The following is a 15,844-nucleotide window of genomic DNA, read 5'->3' as shown; positions in this document are numbered from 1 at the left end:
AGAAGTTAATTGATATGATTGTAGATGACAAAATTCATAATAAAAATAATATTTGTTTAACGGCTTTGAACTGTTGATAAAGAGATACAGCCTTCAACCAGTTCCATACAAATACAACTGGGCAAATTCTTTTTTAAAACAGTAAGAAAATTCGGATGATTCTAATGAACAAGAAATTAGAGCGATGCTGCAGTTACGGGCTGATTCATGGACATATGCATGGGCCACTCACATTTTTATTACCGTTCATTGTCCGTGAATCAGCCCGTTTTCCTATCATTTCGAAGAGTAGAGGCCCATGAACTGAGACCCATCATGTCTTCTAGATGTTAATTCCCTAGGCCCAATCAACCGGCCCACAAGTCATATCAGCCCATAGAGCGCGCGCAGAGAGAGAGAGAGAGAATAGGGGTTGAATTTGGTTATTCGTTATTCTTTCAGGTACCACTTCCAGGAAGCGACTTTCTCCGATGCGCATCGGAGCAGGGAGGTGTGACGCAGTTCGTTCTCTTTCTTTACAGACTATAGAAGAAAAATAGGACACGGAGCTCAAACTAAGAAGCAGCAAACATGAGAGGTGGCGATGGGATCTTAGGCAACAGAGAAGTAGAACGAAGAAATGCATTTGTGAGCACCACAAGGAGAAAATGGCTGAAACGGCGAGAGATATGGCTTGTTGTTCTAGGTGTCATTCTTCACGCCGTTTACATGATGAGCATTTTCGATATCTACTTCAAGACTCCCATTGTACACGGCATGGATCCCGTCGCGCCACGCTTCAGCGCCCCGGCCAAGCGCCTCGTGCTGCTAGTCGGTACGTTCTACGGAAAATCGCACTCTACATGTTCGTCGAATTGTCTTGCTGCAGTATTTTGCTCTATTTTGTCCTTTTGGCGAAAACTCACTTGGCATTGGATACGGAATGGGCTGGGTTCGTATTGTGTATAGTACTAATAGGAGAGATCCATTTTTTGAGTTTACTCTTTTTAGTTAACTTTAAATTAGTCGTTTGAGGTCTAAGGTTTTTCATTTTTTTAAAAATAAATATTTGGGTTTTTGAGTCCTTGTTGACAGATCATTGACGGAGTTGGAAGTGAGAAGTTTCTCTAATAGAATTCATTTGTTGTTAAGACTGACTTATCTAGAAATTTGAGTAAGCTGTAAAATTTGGAACTTTGTTTTAATTGGGAAAAATGTTTACGCAGCTGATGGTTTGCGTGCCGACAAGTTCTTTGAGCCGGATTCTGAAGGACATTATAGAGCTCCATTTTTAAGAACCATAATTAAAGGGCAAGGTCGCTGGGGAGTATCTCATGCACGCCCTCCAACTGAGTCGAGGCCTGGACATGTTGCCATAATTGCTGGTTTCTATGAGGATCCTAGTGCTGTTACAAAAGGTGGATTGTCTATTTTCTTGTGCCAAAGTTACCGTTGTGCTTCTTTCACTTTTATCATTATTCTCGTTGCATTCCGTCCGGCCACTAAGGTAATCCATTCCGTTCACAGGATGGAAAGCTAATCCAGTTGAATTTGATTCGGTATTTAACCGAAGCCGGCATACATTTGCTTTCGGGAGCCCTGACATTATTCCAATCTTCTGTGGTGCTGTGCCACACAGCACGTGGAATGCCTATCCTCATGAGTTTGAAGACTTTGCAACTGGTTCAAATACAATCTCTGACCACAAATATTTTTATTAATTAATGTTATGATAAGTAAAGGCTCGAAGGGAATGGAAGGCTAAGATAGTTATATTTACATTTTAGAAATTAACTTCTATAACTCACACTTTTATTCATGAATTATCAATTCAATATTGTTAATGCAGATGCATCCTTTTTGGATGAGTGGTCTTTTGATCAATTTCAGAGCCTTTTGAATAGGTCCAGTGAAGACTCAAAGTTGGAGAAGTTACTCCTGCAGGATAATCTTGTTGTATTTCTGCACCTACTTGGTTGTGATTCGAATGGTCATGCACATAGGCCCTATTCCTCCATCTATCTCAATAATGTAAAGGTTGTTGACAGTATTGCCGAAAGGGTGTACCATCTGATTGAAGATTATTACAAGGACAACAGTACAGCATATATATTTACAGCTGATCATGGAATGAGCGACAAAGGTTGAAACTTCCATTAACTTCATTTTTTTTTTTTTCTAAAACTCTTTTGCTTTACAGTCACTTGATGGTGATACTTTAATATAAGCAAGCCGTCTTCTGATACCTCCTTAAGGTTTTCACTTTGTCGAAGGCATCCTTAATTGGTTAAAAGTTTGTAGCACCAAAGAAATAGCATCAAAATGCTTCATGTTTACATGCATACCTGACTACTTCTTGGCCTTGAATATGGATGCTAGTAAACATTATCTGTTTTTTACATATGTTGTTGTAGAGTCCGTTTGTTAAGATGTCTCTATTTGGTTTCCTTCGGGCTAACTTTTCTATTTGTTATCCCGAAATCATTTTTTCCCTGATACTTCAACTTGCTTTGAAATCTGATCCTGACACAATTGCGATTTTATTGATAGGAAGCCATGGAGATGGGCATCCTTCAAACACTGATACACCACTTGTTGCATGGGGAGCTGGTATTAAATATCCCAAGCCAATGTCGAGCACCAACCATTCTCATTGCAGTTTCCGTTTTGTAGATGAACATATGCATGACACACCAACACCTACAGAATGGGGCCTTCATGGCATAGAAAGAGTTGATGTCAATCAAGCTGATATTGCACCACTTATGGTTGTAAATTTTTTTCCCTTAATTTTTTATTCTCCAAGCCTGTATCCATTGAAACATCCTCCATTTTACTGATCCCATGTCCTTGATGGATTTTGTTTCAGTCCACTCTTATTGGTTTGCCATGTCCTGTTAACTCTGTTGGAAGTCTTCCCCTCGATTACATTAACATGATCGAGGTATGTTCATTAAGCTTTTATTAATAGTTGACTTCTCTTATCTCGATAAATAACGACAAGCATCTCAGTTTCTTTTTAACATCTCGTTGTATTATTGATAATTGAATTGGGCCTTCTCAGTTAAATGAATAGAGGAGTAACAATTTATAGTTCACCATAATCTTCAGGCAGAAATATTTTGGTTCTTAAAACTTCTAGTTGATTATTTGCATCAATCCAACTTGAATTGAAATTGGTAGATAAGTGATGGAGATTTTCATTTATCTTAATTTCAGGTGGAAGAAGTTCACGCTGTGTTAGCTAATACAGAGCAGGTTCTCAACCAGTTTCTTCGCAAGTCATGTATCCCATATATCAATTTAATGTCAAGTAATATAGTCCTTAATGGATATCACTTTCTTGAAGCTTTGAGTAGTATAACTTCTGTTCCTCGCAGATAAATATTTTTGTAGGAGCTAATGGAAATAAGTTTTTTTCTTAAATATTTGTTTGGAATAAGAAAAGTCTTCTCTTTAACCCATTGTGTTTCTATTTCTGATTTTCATTTTTGTGCACTAATTTTCTTCCCAATTGAACTCATTGTGTAATACCTGTATGATACTTTCACAGCATTGCTTCTTTGAAAAATGTTTATATTAAGTCTTCTTCCTAATTTAGTCTTAGGTATTCTGGTGGCGATAGAAAGAAAAGGTGGTAGGGGATGAGCTGTGTGATTTATGTTTGTTTTCTTAACTTGCTTAGATATAAAGCAGTCGAATTCATTATATTTCAAGCCTTTCAAACCATTAGCCAATTGTTCCTCCATACTGGATCAAATTGAGCATCTAATTTCTGTTAGAGACTATGAAGCTGCTATGAAGCTACTGGAAAATCTCAGAAGCTTGGCACTTCAAGGGCTTCATTATTTTCAAACATATGATTGGCTGATGCTTATGACTGTAATTACTCTTGGTTATATTGGTTGGATGATCTATCTTGTTCTCCACATCCTGCAATCTTATACTTCACTGCCAGGAAATATGTTAAGAAAGGAGCAAGCGGTTCACCAGAGGAACTATACCAGAAAGGTAATGTCTCTATAACTTAACCTCCAAGATGTATTAGGATCATTAAAAGTGAAGGAAGGGAGAAGTGAAATGAAAAAAAGAACAAAGAAGTTTAAAAAGGTGGGAGGAAAAGGAAAAGAGAACAGGCTGGAATAAAAATTTGACCTCGTGTTTTTTTTGCTAACTATGCATTTTATGTCTAATATGCCTCATTTGCTTGGCAGGTATACCTATTTGGATGCATGCTTATGGGATTACTTTCTGTTTTACTGTTTCTGGAGCACTCTCCTCCTCTTTATCATGCCTATGCTACAATGACAGTATTTCTCTGGACACAAATTGTTAGTGAATATTGGCTCATAAAAGCATTATGGAAGCACTTACATGGAAGAAAATTCAATTACATCGTCAAACTTTTAGTGACTACTGCTGTGTCAGTGGTCATTCTTGAATTCCTGGTATGGATATCAATATATTATATGTTGTCCTGCTGTAGTCATGATGACGTAATAGCCTACATTCCAACCGATGTTTTCTGGTACCTTGTGCAGGTGAATAGTTTCACTGACAGGAAGCTCTACACTTGGTGCTTCCTGACCATTGGGGTCGCAGCTTCTCTTTATCTTTATAAGTCAATTCCATGGAGATCTGGCATTCCAATTTTTGTTTGCATTGCATGTTGGTTTTTGTCTGTGTTTACATTGATGCCAGCAGAAATCCCAGATAACAATCAATTAGTGTAAGTCACTTTCCTCGTGTTTACATTTCCTATTGTGTGGATATGATGAAGGCAATGTGTATGTTTAGGGTATGGTTTTGAACTTTTGAAATGATTTTAAATTTTTGAACTGAGAAGAAGGGAATTTTAACTGTTAGTTAGCATGAACGCAAACCCTCGATACAATGCATTTCTTCAATTGACATGCTAAGGGCTGACAAAGCTTTGTACACACAAGGTGGATATGCTGATTGACGGATTAACCATCTTTTAAAACTTCTTAACATCGATAGGTGTCTTCTCATCTATGTGATCATTTTACCATTAATTCTTTGTCATGGCTCATAAAATGTCTGTCATGTTTTCATTTTCCATGGTTCTTCGTGAATACTCAAATCAGTCTACTTTTCTTTCACCTGCGATAATTGTGTAAATTTTTTATAAAATTTAATCCTCTTTTTAATGGGTAAAAATACTTGTAGAACGATAATTATTCGTAATCAGAGCACTCAAGAGGAAATTATTTATGGCAAAAGGCTCATCTATTAGTTGATTTCATTTGTATATGTTGAATATGTGTTGGAGCATATTTGAGTACATTTGTGTCTCTATAACTGTTTGGGCTATGAATTGCTTTAAATCCACTAACAAAAACTGCCCTTTGCATTTGAGATGTGAAATTTCCATTATTGCTTTCCATCAGTAAGTAACTGTGCAGGTTGCCATCTTATGTTTTGTTCGTGTAGAATTAAGACAGGAATTCAGTTATTGAAATGATTACTTAATGAGATCCACAATTATGACAAATAATAGCATGTTTGCTATCAGAGGTCAAAGTTTATCAGTTACATATGGGTGATCCTGATTGCATTGTATGTGTGTTAACATTAACTTCTGCAGAATTGTGAGTGGAGCTATGATTATCTTGATAGGAATAGTTGCGAGGTGGCTAAATCTGCATGCTGAAGGGAAATATTGGCTAAGTATCTCTAATCATGAAGTAAAGAAACCCAAGTTTCCCATGCTCTTTCAGTTACAGGTGCGTAGCTTGGCTTTACCTTTCACTGGATTACAATTAACTACATATGTTGCTGTACAGATTGAATTATTACTCCTTTTTTTCAAATGACAACCAGGCTCTTTTGGTTGGTTTATCTTTGGTGATGGTGTCATTATCAACATCTCATAGAACACAGAAGCAAGAACTACTTGCATTACACCAGCTGATAAATTGGTCTATAGCTGGTATACTCTTGCACTCTTCCTTCTTTGTTTGATGTTGACTTCTGCTGTCTGGGCTTTCCATGAAGACAACATCAAACTCTAACTTTTAACTCTTATTCTTTTCGAGTTCTGATTTTCTTCTATAATGGTGATTGTTCTCTTGTACTGTATGTAACTCATCCCATGCCATGCATGGTGTGCTAATCGTTTTAGAAACCTGTCCCAGTCCCAGAGAAAGGATGAAGTTTATACCAATTGATTATTTCTTACCATAAGCCAAAGATTCATGGTAGTGATGCTAGTACATGTAGTTTCCCTTCTTAGAATGTATTTAGGTGTTCTTCTGTATACTTTCTGTGTACACGGGCTATGACTATTTCATTCATATCAATAATATTTATCTCTTATAAAAAAAAAAAAAAAGTACATGTAGTTTCATGAAAGTATTTGTTGAAAAACAGAAAAGAGCTTCAAACAATGGGTCTGCAGAACTTTATGCATGAGGGAATGCCTAGGGTAATATGATGGTTCATAACTAATACATCAGTTTTTTGTTAAACCCGGTAATAATAGAGGATAAAACTTTGTAAATTATAGTCCCTATATTTTGAAATTGTCTTTTGAAAGACGTTGTACCTAGCCTGTCTCCATATTTGCAGCTGACAGCCCATAGATTGGTTAGGCTCATGGTTAAGAAATGGTGTGAGCATGCCATCAAAGACCCACCATCAGTAACTGGCTAATTTGAATATCTGAAAGATCTTCTGAGTTTTTGTTCTTTATCAGCACTTAATATTTTATTATATTACAACTTATCAAAAAAAAAAAAAACTTTCTTATATTACAAAACCGAACCGATATTCGTGTTTGATCATGGAAGCTTCTTGATTCTACATGTGTGCATTCCTATTTTCACTTCATGTCACTCATTGCGGAGTTTCCACTACTTGAAGCATATGCAAATGAACATTACCTATCTATCTCAATTCACTTGTTAGTTTTTGTATAATAGGTTTTTCGATGGTTCTCCCGTTATTTTCAGCAAATGGCCTCTTGTCCCGGCTTACTTCTATATTTCTAGGTTTTGCACCCACGTTCCTTCTTCTATCTATTGGGTATATCTCGTTTATAAGCAACTGTGGTGGTATTGATTTAACAGCTTCATGAAAAAACAGCTATTCTTTTTCTTTCTTTACATTTTTTCCTCTTTTTCAAACTTTTGCAGATATGAAGCTGTCTTTTATGGTGCTCTGGCTCTTGTACTAATGGCATGGATAATATTTGAAAACACAGTTTTATACTTTAGTAAGGTTAAGAAATCTTCAGCTTCCTCTAATAATGAGAATGACAGTGTCATTTTTAAACTTGATGAGAGATGCTTGCAGCTGTCTGATGTGAGAATCCCTTTAATCTTTGTAAGTCACATCCTTTTTCTTGTTATAGTTTCATTTATACATCTTAATCAATTTTGACCATATGTAAATATGTCTAGTTTGGATTAATTCTCAGTATAGTGAGGTTGATTAGATGTTTTTCAAATATTTGTTCTTTCCCTTATGGTCACCAAGTAATTTCGGAACAATATCAGCCTTACGTTTTTTTTTCCCGTTTTAAGTAGTTTTCTTGTTTGGTGGCTATTTTATATTCATCCTTTCATGAAGTAATGTTGGTGGAGATTTGCTCAGACATTGACTTTATAGATTTGTAATAGGAGAGAGGCTAGGAACAGGATGTGGTGTAAAGATAGAATTTACACCCTCCAATGGTTGGACAACACGTCATCATTCTAAGAAGATTACAATAAAACCGCCCATACAATCCTCCCTCTTTCTCTCCTCCCCTCTCTCTTTGTGCGCTCTCTCTCCTCAAGCCGCGCCCCCAGTCTCTCTCCTCTCAAGAATGCTGACCAGGAGCAGTATTTATCTTCCACAAATATACAACTTACATTGATCAATGTAAGGACTCGATTTTGGAATCATTCTCAAACCGTGTGAATGAGAAAGAAGAAGCTGGGTCTGTAGCCAATGATTCGAAGAACAAAATGAAGAAACTTAAGGCAGCTAGGTGCCAGGAAATGGATAATGTGGCCATGGGTGAAGTGGGTTTTGGTTTTGTGCAAATTGGTGGGTTTCTAAGGTTTGTGGGGTGGACCCATTTGCATAATTATTTGCTTAAGGCTGGGATGGATTGAGGGGAGGGAGACTGAGGGGTGCGGAGAGAGAGACGGGATTGCATGGGAAAATCACCTCAAACAGGTCTTATTGTAATATTCTCTGAAAGATGATGTGTTGTCCGGCTATTGGAGGGTCTAAACTCTCTCTTTACACCACATTTGGTTTGAAGTTATTCTCTTGTAATAGTGATAGGGTTTGCAATGATTGGTGTGCGATTACCAATGATAAGATTGGGGTTTTAGTAACCTGTTTTTTATGCTTATTGTGTGAATAATTCAACGGCAGAGATGAAATCTGATCTGGGCCGAGTAACGGGCCATAAGAATGGGCCATATAACTCGGGTACGTGGGGCCCAAGGTTGGGCCGGGGCGCAGGCGAAACAAAGGCCTGGAGGGTCTTAACTCGGGCCCCCACTGAAATATCGAGCCAGGAACCGAGACAGGTTCCTGTGGAGCTGATACATAGTCTGCCAGCACCACCACCGGCGTAGAAAATTTCGCCGGCCTCCGTTGACCACCTTGGTGTGCCGGTTGAGTTATTTTGATGGGAGGGGCTGGAGAGTTTGCGATGGAGCCAATCGCGGTGGAGACCTTGAGTGAGGTTGTACCGTTGCCGTCTCTTGAGGTGGGGCTGAGGAGTGGCCAGACTAAGCCGTGTGTGGAGGTCCTAGCCCAAGATGCTGTGCCGGTGCAACCTGCTTTGCCAGATTTTGGGTCATCGAGTCTGGAGGTTCTGATAAATGTGGGGAGCTCGGAACTGGAAATGGATGTTTGTCATGGGCATAAATCAGGGGTAGATATTTTCTTTGGAAATGTGGTTACAAGTAATGAACAAATTTTTGTGGGGGGCTCGGAACTGTCTTTGCTTCCCAAGGACAGTGTAGGCGAGGAAGGGGCAGCTACTCCTCTTTGTATACTTCCTCCCAATTCTAACTATGGGAGTTGCTCGTCTAATTGGATTTTTAAGAAGGTAGAGGAGCTTCAAGATATTTTTGGGATTTCTTTTGGAGGTTATGAAGAGCAATTTATGGCTCTGGTAGTGGCTATTGAAGCTAGCCATTCGAAATCAGCCACAAAACAGGATAGAGAACTTAATCGTTTAACATGTTCCATCAATTATGATGTTAAGGAAAGGAGTAGTGGAAGGGATAGATCGAAAGGAAGGGGCAAGTTAAGCTTTTTATGAAGCCTAAGATTTTATCTTAGTATATACGGGGACTCAATGATAGTAATAAACGTCTTCGTATCAAAACCTTATTGAGGATGTGGAAGGGTGATGTGGTATGTCTACAAGAAACAAAGTTGCGTCAATTAGATAGAAATATTGTGCGCAGCCTATGGGGATGCTCGCATGTGGGTTGGTCTTATTTGGCTTCATTGGGAGCCTCAGGTGGTGTTTTATTAATGTGTGATAAAAGAGTGGTTGAGGCGATCGAGGAGTGTGTTGGTGAGTTCTCTGTTTCGATTTTATTAAAAAATGTGAGTGATGGATGAGAATGGGCTTTTGTAGGGTGTTAAGGGACTGTGATAGGCGAACTTTGTGGGAGGAATTGGCCGGTATATACTCATTATGGGATGTGCCGTGGTGTATGGGAGGTGATTTCAACATTACTCGCTTTCCTAGTGAACGTTCAAGGCATCATCGGCATTCTAGGGCCGTGGAGGAATTTTCTGAGTTCATTTGTGATCTGGACCTTATGGACCTTCCCTTGGTGGGGGGTGAGTACACATGGTCTAACCGTCGGGCTTGGTCGAAGTTGGATAGATTCCTTGCTTCTCTATCATGGGAAGCTCACTATCTAGAAGTAAGTCAAAAAAGATTAGCTCGAGTCAGTTCAGATCAGTTTTCCATTCTTCTAGATTGTTGGGGCATTCATAGGGGCCGCCGGTACTTCAAGTTTGAGAACATGTGGCTAACAGCGAATGGGTTTGTAGACACGGTGCGTGCCTGGTGGGCATCCTATCAGTTTAGTGGCACGCAAGTTTCATTTTAGCAGTTAAGCTTAAGGCTCTAAAACAAGATCTGAAAAAATGGAACTTGGAAGTTTTTGGTCACACAGACAATCAGAAGTCTACTTTGTTGGAGGAATTTTTGGAGATAGAGGGTAGGGATTATTGGGAGATGCCTCGGAGGAGGTATTAGTGAGGAAGGGCACGATTGTGGCAGAGTTGGAGACGGTTTTGTTGTCAGATGAGATATCATGGCGTCAAAAATTCAGGGCTCTTTGGTTTAAAGAGTAGGTGTACAAAATTCTTTCACAAAGTGGCTAATTCACATCGTCGAAACAATGCTATTGAGTCGCTTCATTCTAGTACTCAGGTGTTATCCTCTCCTCCAGAATTAAAAAATCATATTGTACATTATTATGAGACTCTTCACACCGAATCGGCAAATTGGAGGCCAAAGCTTGATGCTTTGTCTTTTGAAGCAATTGATCCGCAATATGTGAGTGTTTTGGAGAGACCGTTCGATGAAGAAGAGATTTTCAAGGTCATCATTGGTATGGCCAAGGATAAAGCGCCAAGCCCGGATGGTTTCTCATGGGTTTCTTCCAAACTTGTTGGGATGTTGTGAAAGGTGATGTTTTGCAAGTGTTCAGTGAATTCCATGCTTTTCAGAAGTTTGAAAAATCCCTTAATGCGACATTTATTGCCCTCATCCTCAAGAAACATGGGGCTTCAATTATTGAGGATTTTTGTCCAATAAGTTTGGTTAGTAGTACTTATAAGATTATTTCGAAGGTTCTTGCTAACCGGCTTAGTCCAGTGTTGAAAAATATTATATCCAAGCCTCAGAATGCTTTTATTCATGGGAGACATATTCTTGATTCGGTGCTCATAGCAAATGAGAGCCTCGATGCTAGATAGCGGGAGGGAAGCCCATGTATGCTCTACAAGCTGGACATGGAGAACGCTTATGATCATGTGAATTGAGAATTCCTCTTGTATCTGCTTGAGAGGTATGGCTTTGGAAATAGGTGGATTTCTTAGATGAGTCATTGTATTTCAACTGCCCGATTCTCAGTTTTAGTTAATGGTACTCCTGTTGGTTTTTTTGATAGCTCAAGGGGTTTGCGACAGGGAGATCCGTTATTTCCTCTTCTATTTGTTATCGTTGTGGAGGCATTGAGTAGGATGGTGCAGGCTACTGTTGATGAGGGTTTTTTTATGGGGTTTTAAGGTGGGAAATGGCTCTGGTGGCCCATTTATCATCTCACATATTCTTTTTTCAGATGACACTCTGGTATTCTATAAAGCGGATAACAGTCAGGTCCAAAATCTACGAGCATTGTTACTTTGTTTCGAAGTAGTGTCAGGGCTTAAGGTGAACCTTAGCAAATTTGAAATGGTACCGGTCGGGGCACCCCCTCCCCGCCCCCCACCCCGCACCATGCGGGGGGGGTGCGGTTTCAACCCCGCACCCCGCCCCCGAGAGGCAGGGGCGGGGCCCCCTGCCCCGGTAGCGGGGGGTGGGGTTGAAACCGCACCCCGCTCAATCCAGTAATTCACTGAATCTATAATTTTTTTTGGGTCTAATTTTTTTTTTAGACCCAAATTATAATATAATATAATTATAAATTTTATTCAAAAAAATATAAACTCATTAGAGTTTTATTTTAGATTACTTTGGCTTCCTAAGCCAACCTTTATATAGGAGGCCAAGGCAATACAATAGTCATTCTTAAGCAATGTGGGACTTAACAGAGGCTATCCATTAACTTGAATTCAAGTTTTTAACAAATTGTATATATTTATATACAATCTATATTTATATAAATATAAAAAATAATTTTTTATTTTTATTTTTGGGACTGTGCGGAGCGGGGTGCGGGGCGGGGCCCCGCTGGGGTCAGCCCGCCCCCGCTATCGGTCCTTCATGCGGGTCGGGGCAGACTGGGGCGGGATAGCGGGGGGCGGGCCCCCGCTGCCCACCCCTAATTGGGGAAATGACTTTGGAGATATCATCGAGAGGGGGGAGCATTGTGGAAGGAAACTATAGACGCGAGATATGGTGTTGCATGCGGCGGATGGTGTTCCAATGAAGTGAGGGGGGTATGGAGTGGGGTTATGGAAGTATATAAGGAAGGGGTGGATATGTTTTGAAAATCATATTTGCTTTGTAGCCGGTGAGGGTAACCGAATCCGTTTTTGGCGGGATGTGTGGTGTGGAGATCAGACTTTGGAAAGGGTTTTTCCGGCTTTATATTGTATTGCAGCTAATAGGGAGGTTTCAGTGGTTGATGTGCGGTTATTTTCTCATGGTTCGCATAAGTGGAATATTCTGTTTAATTGTTTAATAGGGATTTTCACGATTGGGAACTAGATATGGTTACTGACTTTTTCAACCTATTACATTCCTCGGGGACTACTAGGGCACAACATGATAGCTTGAAGTGGATGTCTAAGGATCATAAGTTATGTACTGTTAAGGTGTATTATAACCTTTTGATAACACAGGACCGTACTCCATTTCCTTGGAAGAACATTTGGAGATCTCGTGTGCCTTCCAAAGTTGCTTTCTTTGTTTGGAACGCCGTCCTTGGGAAGATCTTGACCACAGACAATTTGAGGAAGAGAGGATGTGTTGTGATGGATTGGTGCTACATGTGCAAAAGGAATGGAGAATCAGTGGATCATCTCTTACTATATTGTGACGTAACAAGGGTGTTGTGGGATGAGATCTTTCGGAGGGTTGGTGTTGCTTGGGTAATGCCTATGAGGGTGGTGGATTTGATGGGCTGTTGGAGAAAATTGCAGGGCTGTCGTCAAGTGGCAGCAGTATGGAAGATGATTCTGTTATGTATCATGTGGTGCATTTGGATGGAAAGGAATGCGCGTTGTTTTGAAGACAAGGAACGCACAGTGGTGGAGCTGAAGAATTTCTTTCTAAATACCTTATTGCTTTGGTTTTCTGCTATTGTTTTAGTTGGAGATAATATTCATGACTTCTCGTCTTTAGTTCATCGCTCTTAGAATGTATTTAGGTGTTCTGTGGTATACTTCTTGTATACATGGTTTAGGCCTATTTCATTCATATTAATAAAATTTATCTCTTACATATAAAAAAAAAATTCAACGGCACAGCTTTGTAAGTTACAGAGAATCTAGAGACAGAGATGCAAAGAAATCTAGGCAACTATGTATGTCTTCCCTTCTTCTGGCTACTCCCAGATAATGAAATCAATGGCTCTGCTTGAAATTCTGTGAATGCTGATATTTAAGCTGATTTACTGTACAGCAGTACGTTGAACTTAGATTTTTCGTAATCCTCCCGATTTCAAGAAATATATTGATTTGCATTGTATAGAGCTGTATCACAATCAAAATGGTCATGATATTGACATGTGTCTCTTTTGACTTTTTTGCTTTCTTTTTAGATGATTTTATTCAACGTTGCCTTCTTTGGAACGGGAAATTTTGCAAGTATTGCTAGCTTTGAGATTTCCTCTGTCTATCGATTCATTACGGTCTTCAGTGTAAGTAAAGATTTTCCTTTGATGTGTATCACTTTCTTATTAGAAATCTGTTACTGAGCTGATATAGTTTACTTTTAAATGCAGCCGTTTCTGATGGCAGCCCTACTTATATTCAAGCTATTTATACCATTCATGCTCGTCATGTGAGTGAAATAAATGTATTTTTGTTGTTCTATTTCTAATGAAAAAATGATCACATAAATTTTTCACTTTGAAAAGTTATTTTCCGGTTGCAATGGCATGTCAAAAAGGAGAACAAATTAAGATTTACCTGGACGGGGTCAATAGGTGATCAAGAAGGCCAATGGCCTAGGTTGGTGACCTCCATTGCACATAGGAGGGGTGCCCGCCTAAGGTCTCTCCAAGTGGGAGAGCCTACATCATAATTTGTGGCAGTGTGGGCCTAAAATTTAACTTTTTTTAAAAAAAAAAAAAAAGGAATAAAAAGGAAAACAACTCTAAAATGAAAATATTGAGGGTCTGTTTCGTTCTTTCTTTTTTGCGTACAATCATATTCATTTTTTCACTATCATCAGTGAGAATTAGGAAGTATGTGTCCAGATAGCCAAAACTTGTATCGATTGCTATAGCTTCCAGCACAACATTAAATCTGCAGTTCTTATATTGCTTGTTTTGGTTTGAATTGCAGATGTTCATTCAGTGCAATAACCAAACTACACCGACTTCCACGTTTGGGATGCTATTTTCTTGTTATAATATTTTCAGATGTAATGACCATTCACTTCTTCTTCCTGGTAAGAGCATTATTTTCTTCACCTGGCCCTTTGTTTTAATTGGTCCTCATTTCTTTCCCATCACATAAAATGACTCTTCTTTTTGTTGCTCGGTATAATACAGTACAAATATTTTCAGTACTCAAGTGAAAATATGAAACTCACATTTGTGGTTAGGAGCTTTTAGTCACTGTATTCATTATTTATTGATCATGTGCTTGTCTTGCAAATACATGTCATTGATGGGCCTGGAATTTTTTTCTGGTCCAGCTTGGGAACTTTTTTATTGGTGTTAATGTCTTGCTGGGCCAAGTTATGCCCGTGAACTAAAAGAAACTTACCTAGTTGGAATTTTTAGACCTATCCAGATTAATGTCAGGTTAATCATTCATTTTTGAGTCCCACCAAACCCAAAGCTCCCTGCTTCCATTGACTTGACTGACTAAATTGTCCAGTTTTTCTTGAATGGTAAGAAATTATGACTTTATTGATAAAAAAAATGACTTAGTGGATAGTTTTATATTGTCTGTTTGTCAGACGAAAGTAAAGTAATGGGAAATTGTGACTAGAGTTTGAGGTCGAGACAATGTAAAATGTATGGAATCATTGGGGGGTGGTCCTACTGACTTTGTGAAGTATATCAGGTTCGGAACACAGGAAGTTGGATGGAAATTGGGAACAGCATCAGCCATTTCGGAATCATGAGTGCCCAAGTTGTTTTTGTGCTGTTACTCTTTGCACTCACAAATATATACACAAAAGATATCCAGTGTAATTCAGCACTGGCAACTTCTCATAAAGCGATGTGAGCCAAATCAAATTGGGAGATTCGGTATCAGCATTGGCCGTCTGCTTTCCTTGAAGATTAGCGTTTTCGTTCCTACAGCGGCTTTCCTGGATATTTAAGAGCGGCTTCTCATCCCACATCGTTGTGAATGCATGCATGCGTGGTACAAGTGCTTTTATGTCTTTGTCTTTTACCTGAAACGCCAGGTTCACGTTTTTGTAGAATTATTTGCCAGCTATTTATGTCGTTGTGCAAGAACATTGTACCAATGGGATTTTTCAGATGTCCCCCATTCATTTTGCAATCATGGCTGTATCTTTTGCATATTTACGGAAGACTTTCCTAGCTTATTGATATTTGCAAGCTATAATGTGTACGGATATCATTGAACAGTTATGGTCTGCTTAGTTACAGTTTTAATATATATGAAAAATTCTATACACCATACTACCATCTTACTTTCATCACATTAAGTAAGATGTGACACATTTATTACTATTAAATAATTATTTATTGCATGCTTTTTTATCATCTAATGGTGATAAATGTGCCACATGCTACTTAGTATAAACAAGAGTCATTTCAACAATTATTTGGAATCTTCATTAAGCATTAAACCCGCAAATTTGAATTTCATGAAGATTATAATTATAAGAAGATTCTATCAAAATTGTTATTATCGTGCCATCATTATTAATAATTTCCACGTTGTCGTTGCCATCCATATTGTAATTATCGTCCGTTGCCATTGTTACTCCCCC

General features: G+C 38.8%; 1 protein-coding gene and 1 non-coding gene across 2 annotated transcripts; both read left to right on the top strand.

Moving 5' to 3' along the window:
- Positions 1–428: 428 nt before the first annotated feature.
- On the top strand, positions 429–15,477 carry LOC108992871 (GPI ethanolamine phosphate transferase 1). The gene is made up of 18 exons (XM_035683658.1): positions 429–814; positions 1,206–1,397; positions 1,507–1,662; positions 1,829–2,122; positions 2,530–2,747; positions 2,849–2,923; positions 3,199–3,265; positions 3,665–3,990; positions 4,194–4,427; positions 4,521–4,708; positions 5,588–5,726; positions 5,824–5,932; positions 6,924–7,026; positions 7,137–7,326; positions 13,464–13,562; positions 13,647–13,705; positions 14,212–14,317; positions 14,941–15,477. Exons 1-18 carry the CDS (start codon positions 571–573, stop codon positions 15,103–15,105), a joined length of 2,964 nt encoding a protein of 987 aa, XP_035539551.1. The 5' UTR covers positions 429–570; the 3' UTR covers positions 15,106–15,477.
- On the top strand, positions 13,826–13,982 carry LOC118344464. Its single transcript, XR_004798251.1, has one exon. It is a non-coding gene; the product is annotated as a U1 spliceosomal RNA (small nuclear RNA).
- Positions 15,478–15,844: the final 367 nt, after the last annotated feature.

Source organism: Juglans regia, chromosome 1 (assembly GCF_001411555.2).
Source record: "Juglans regia cultivar Chandler chromosome 1, Walnut 2.0, whole genome shotgun sequence".
In the NCBI taxonomy this organism is placed as follows: Eukaryota; Viridiplantae; Streptophyta; class Magnoliopsida; order Fagales; family Juglandaceae; genus Juglans; species Juglans regia.
This window is presented reverse-complemented; position numbering and strand designations above follow the sequence as displayed.

Excerpts from the sequence above, each read along its gene's own strand:
- LOC108992871 (XM_035683658.1), top strand. The coding sequence starts at position 571 with ATGAGAGGTGGCGATGGGATCTTAGGCAACAGAGAAGTAGAACGAAGA. Across the intron at positions 2,123-2,529 it reads TCATGGAATGAGCGACAAAG|GAAGCCATGGAGATGGGCAT; the intron begins GTTGAAACTTCC and ends TTTTATTGATAG. Across the intron at positions 7,327-13,463 it reads TGAGAATCCCTTTAATCTTT|ATGATTTTATTCAACGTTGC; the intron begins GTAAGTCACATC and ends CTTTCTTTTTAG.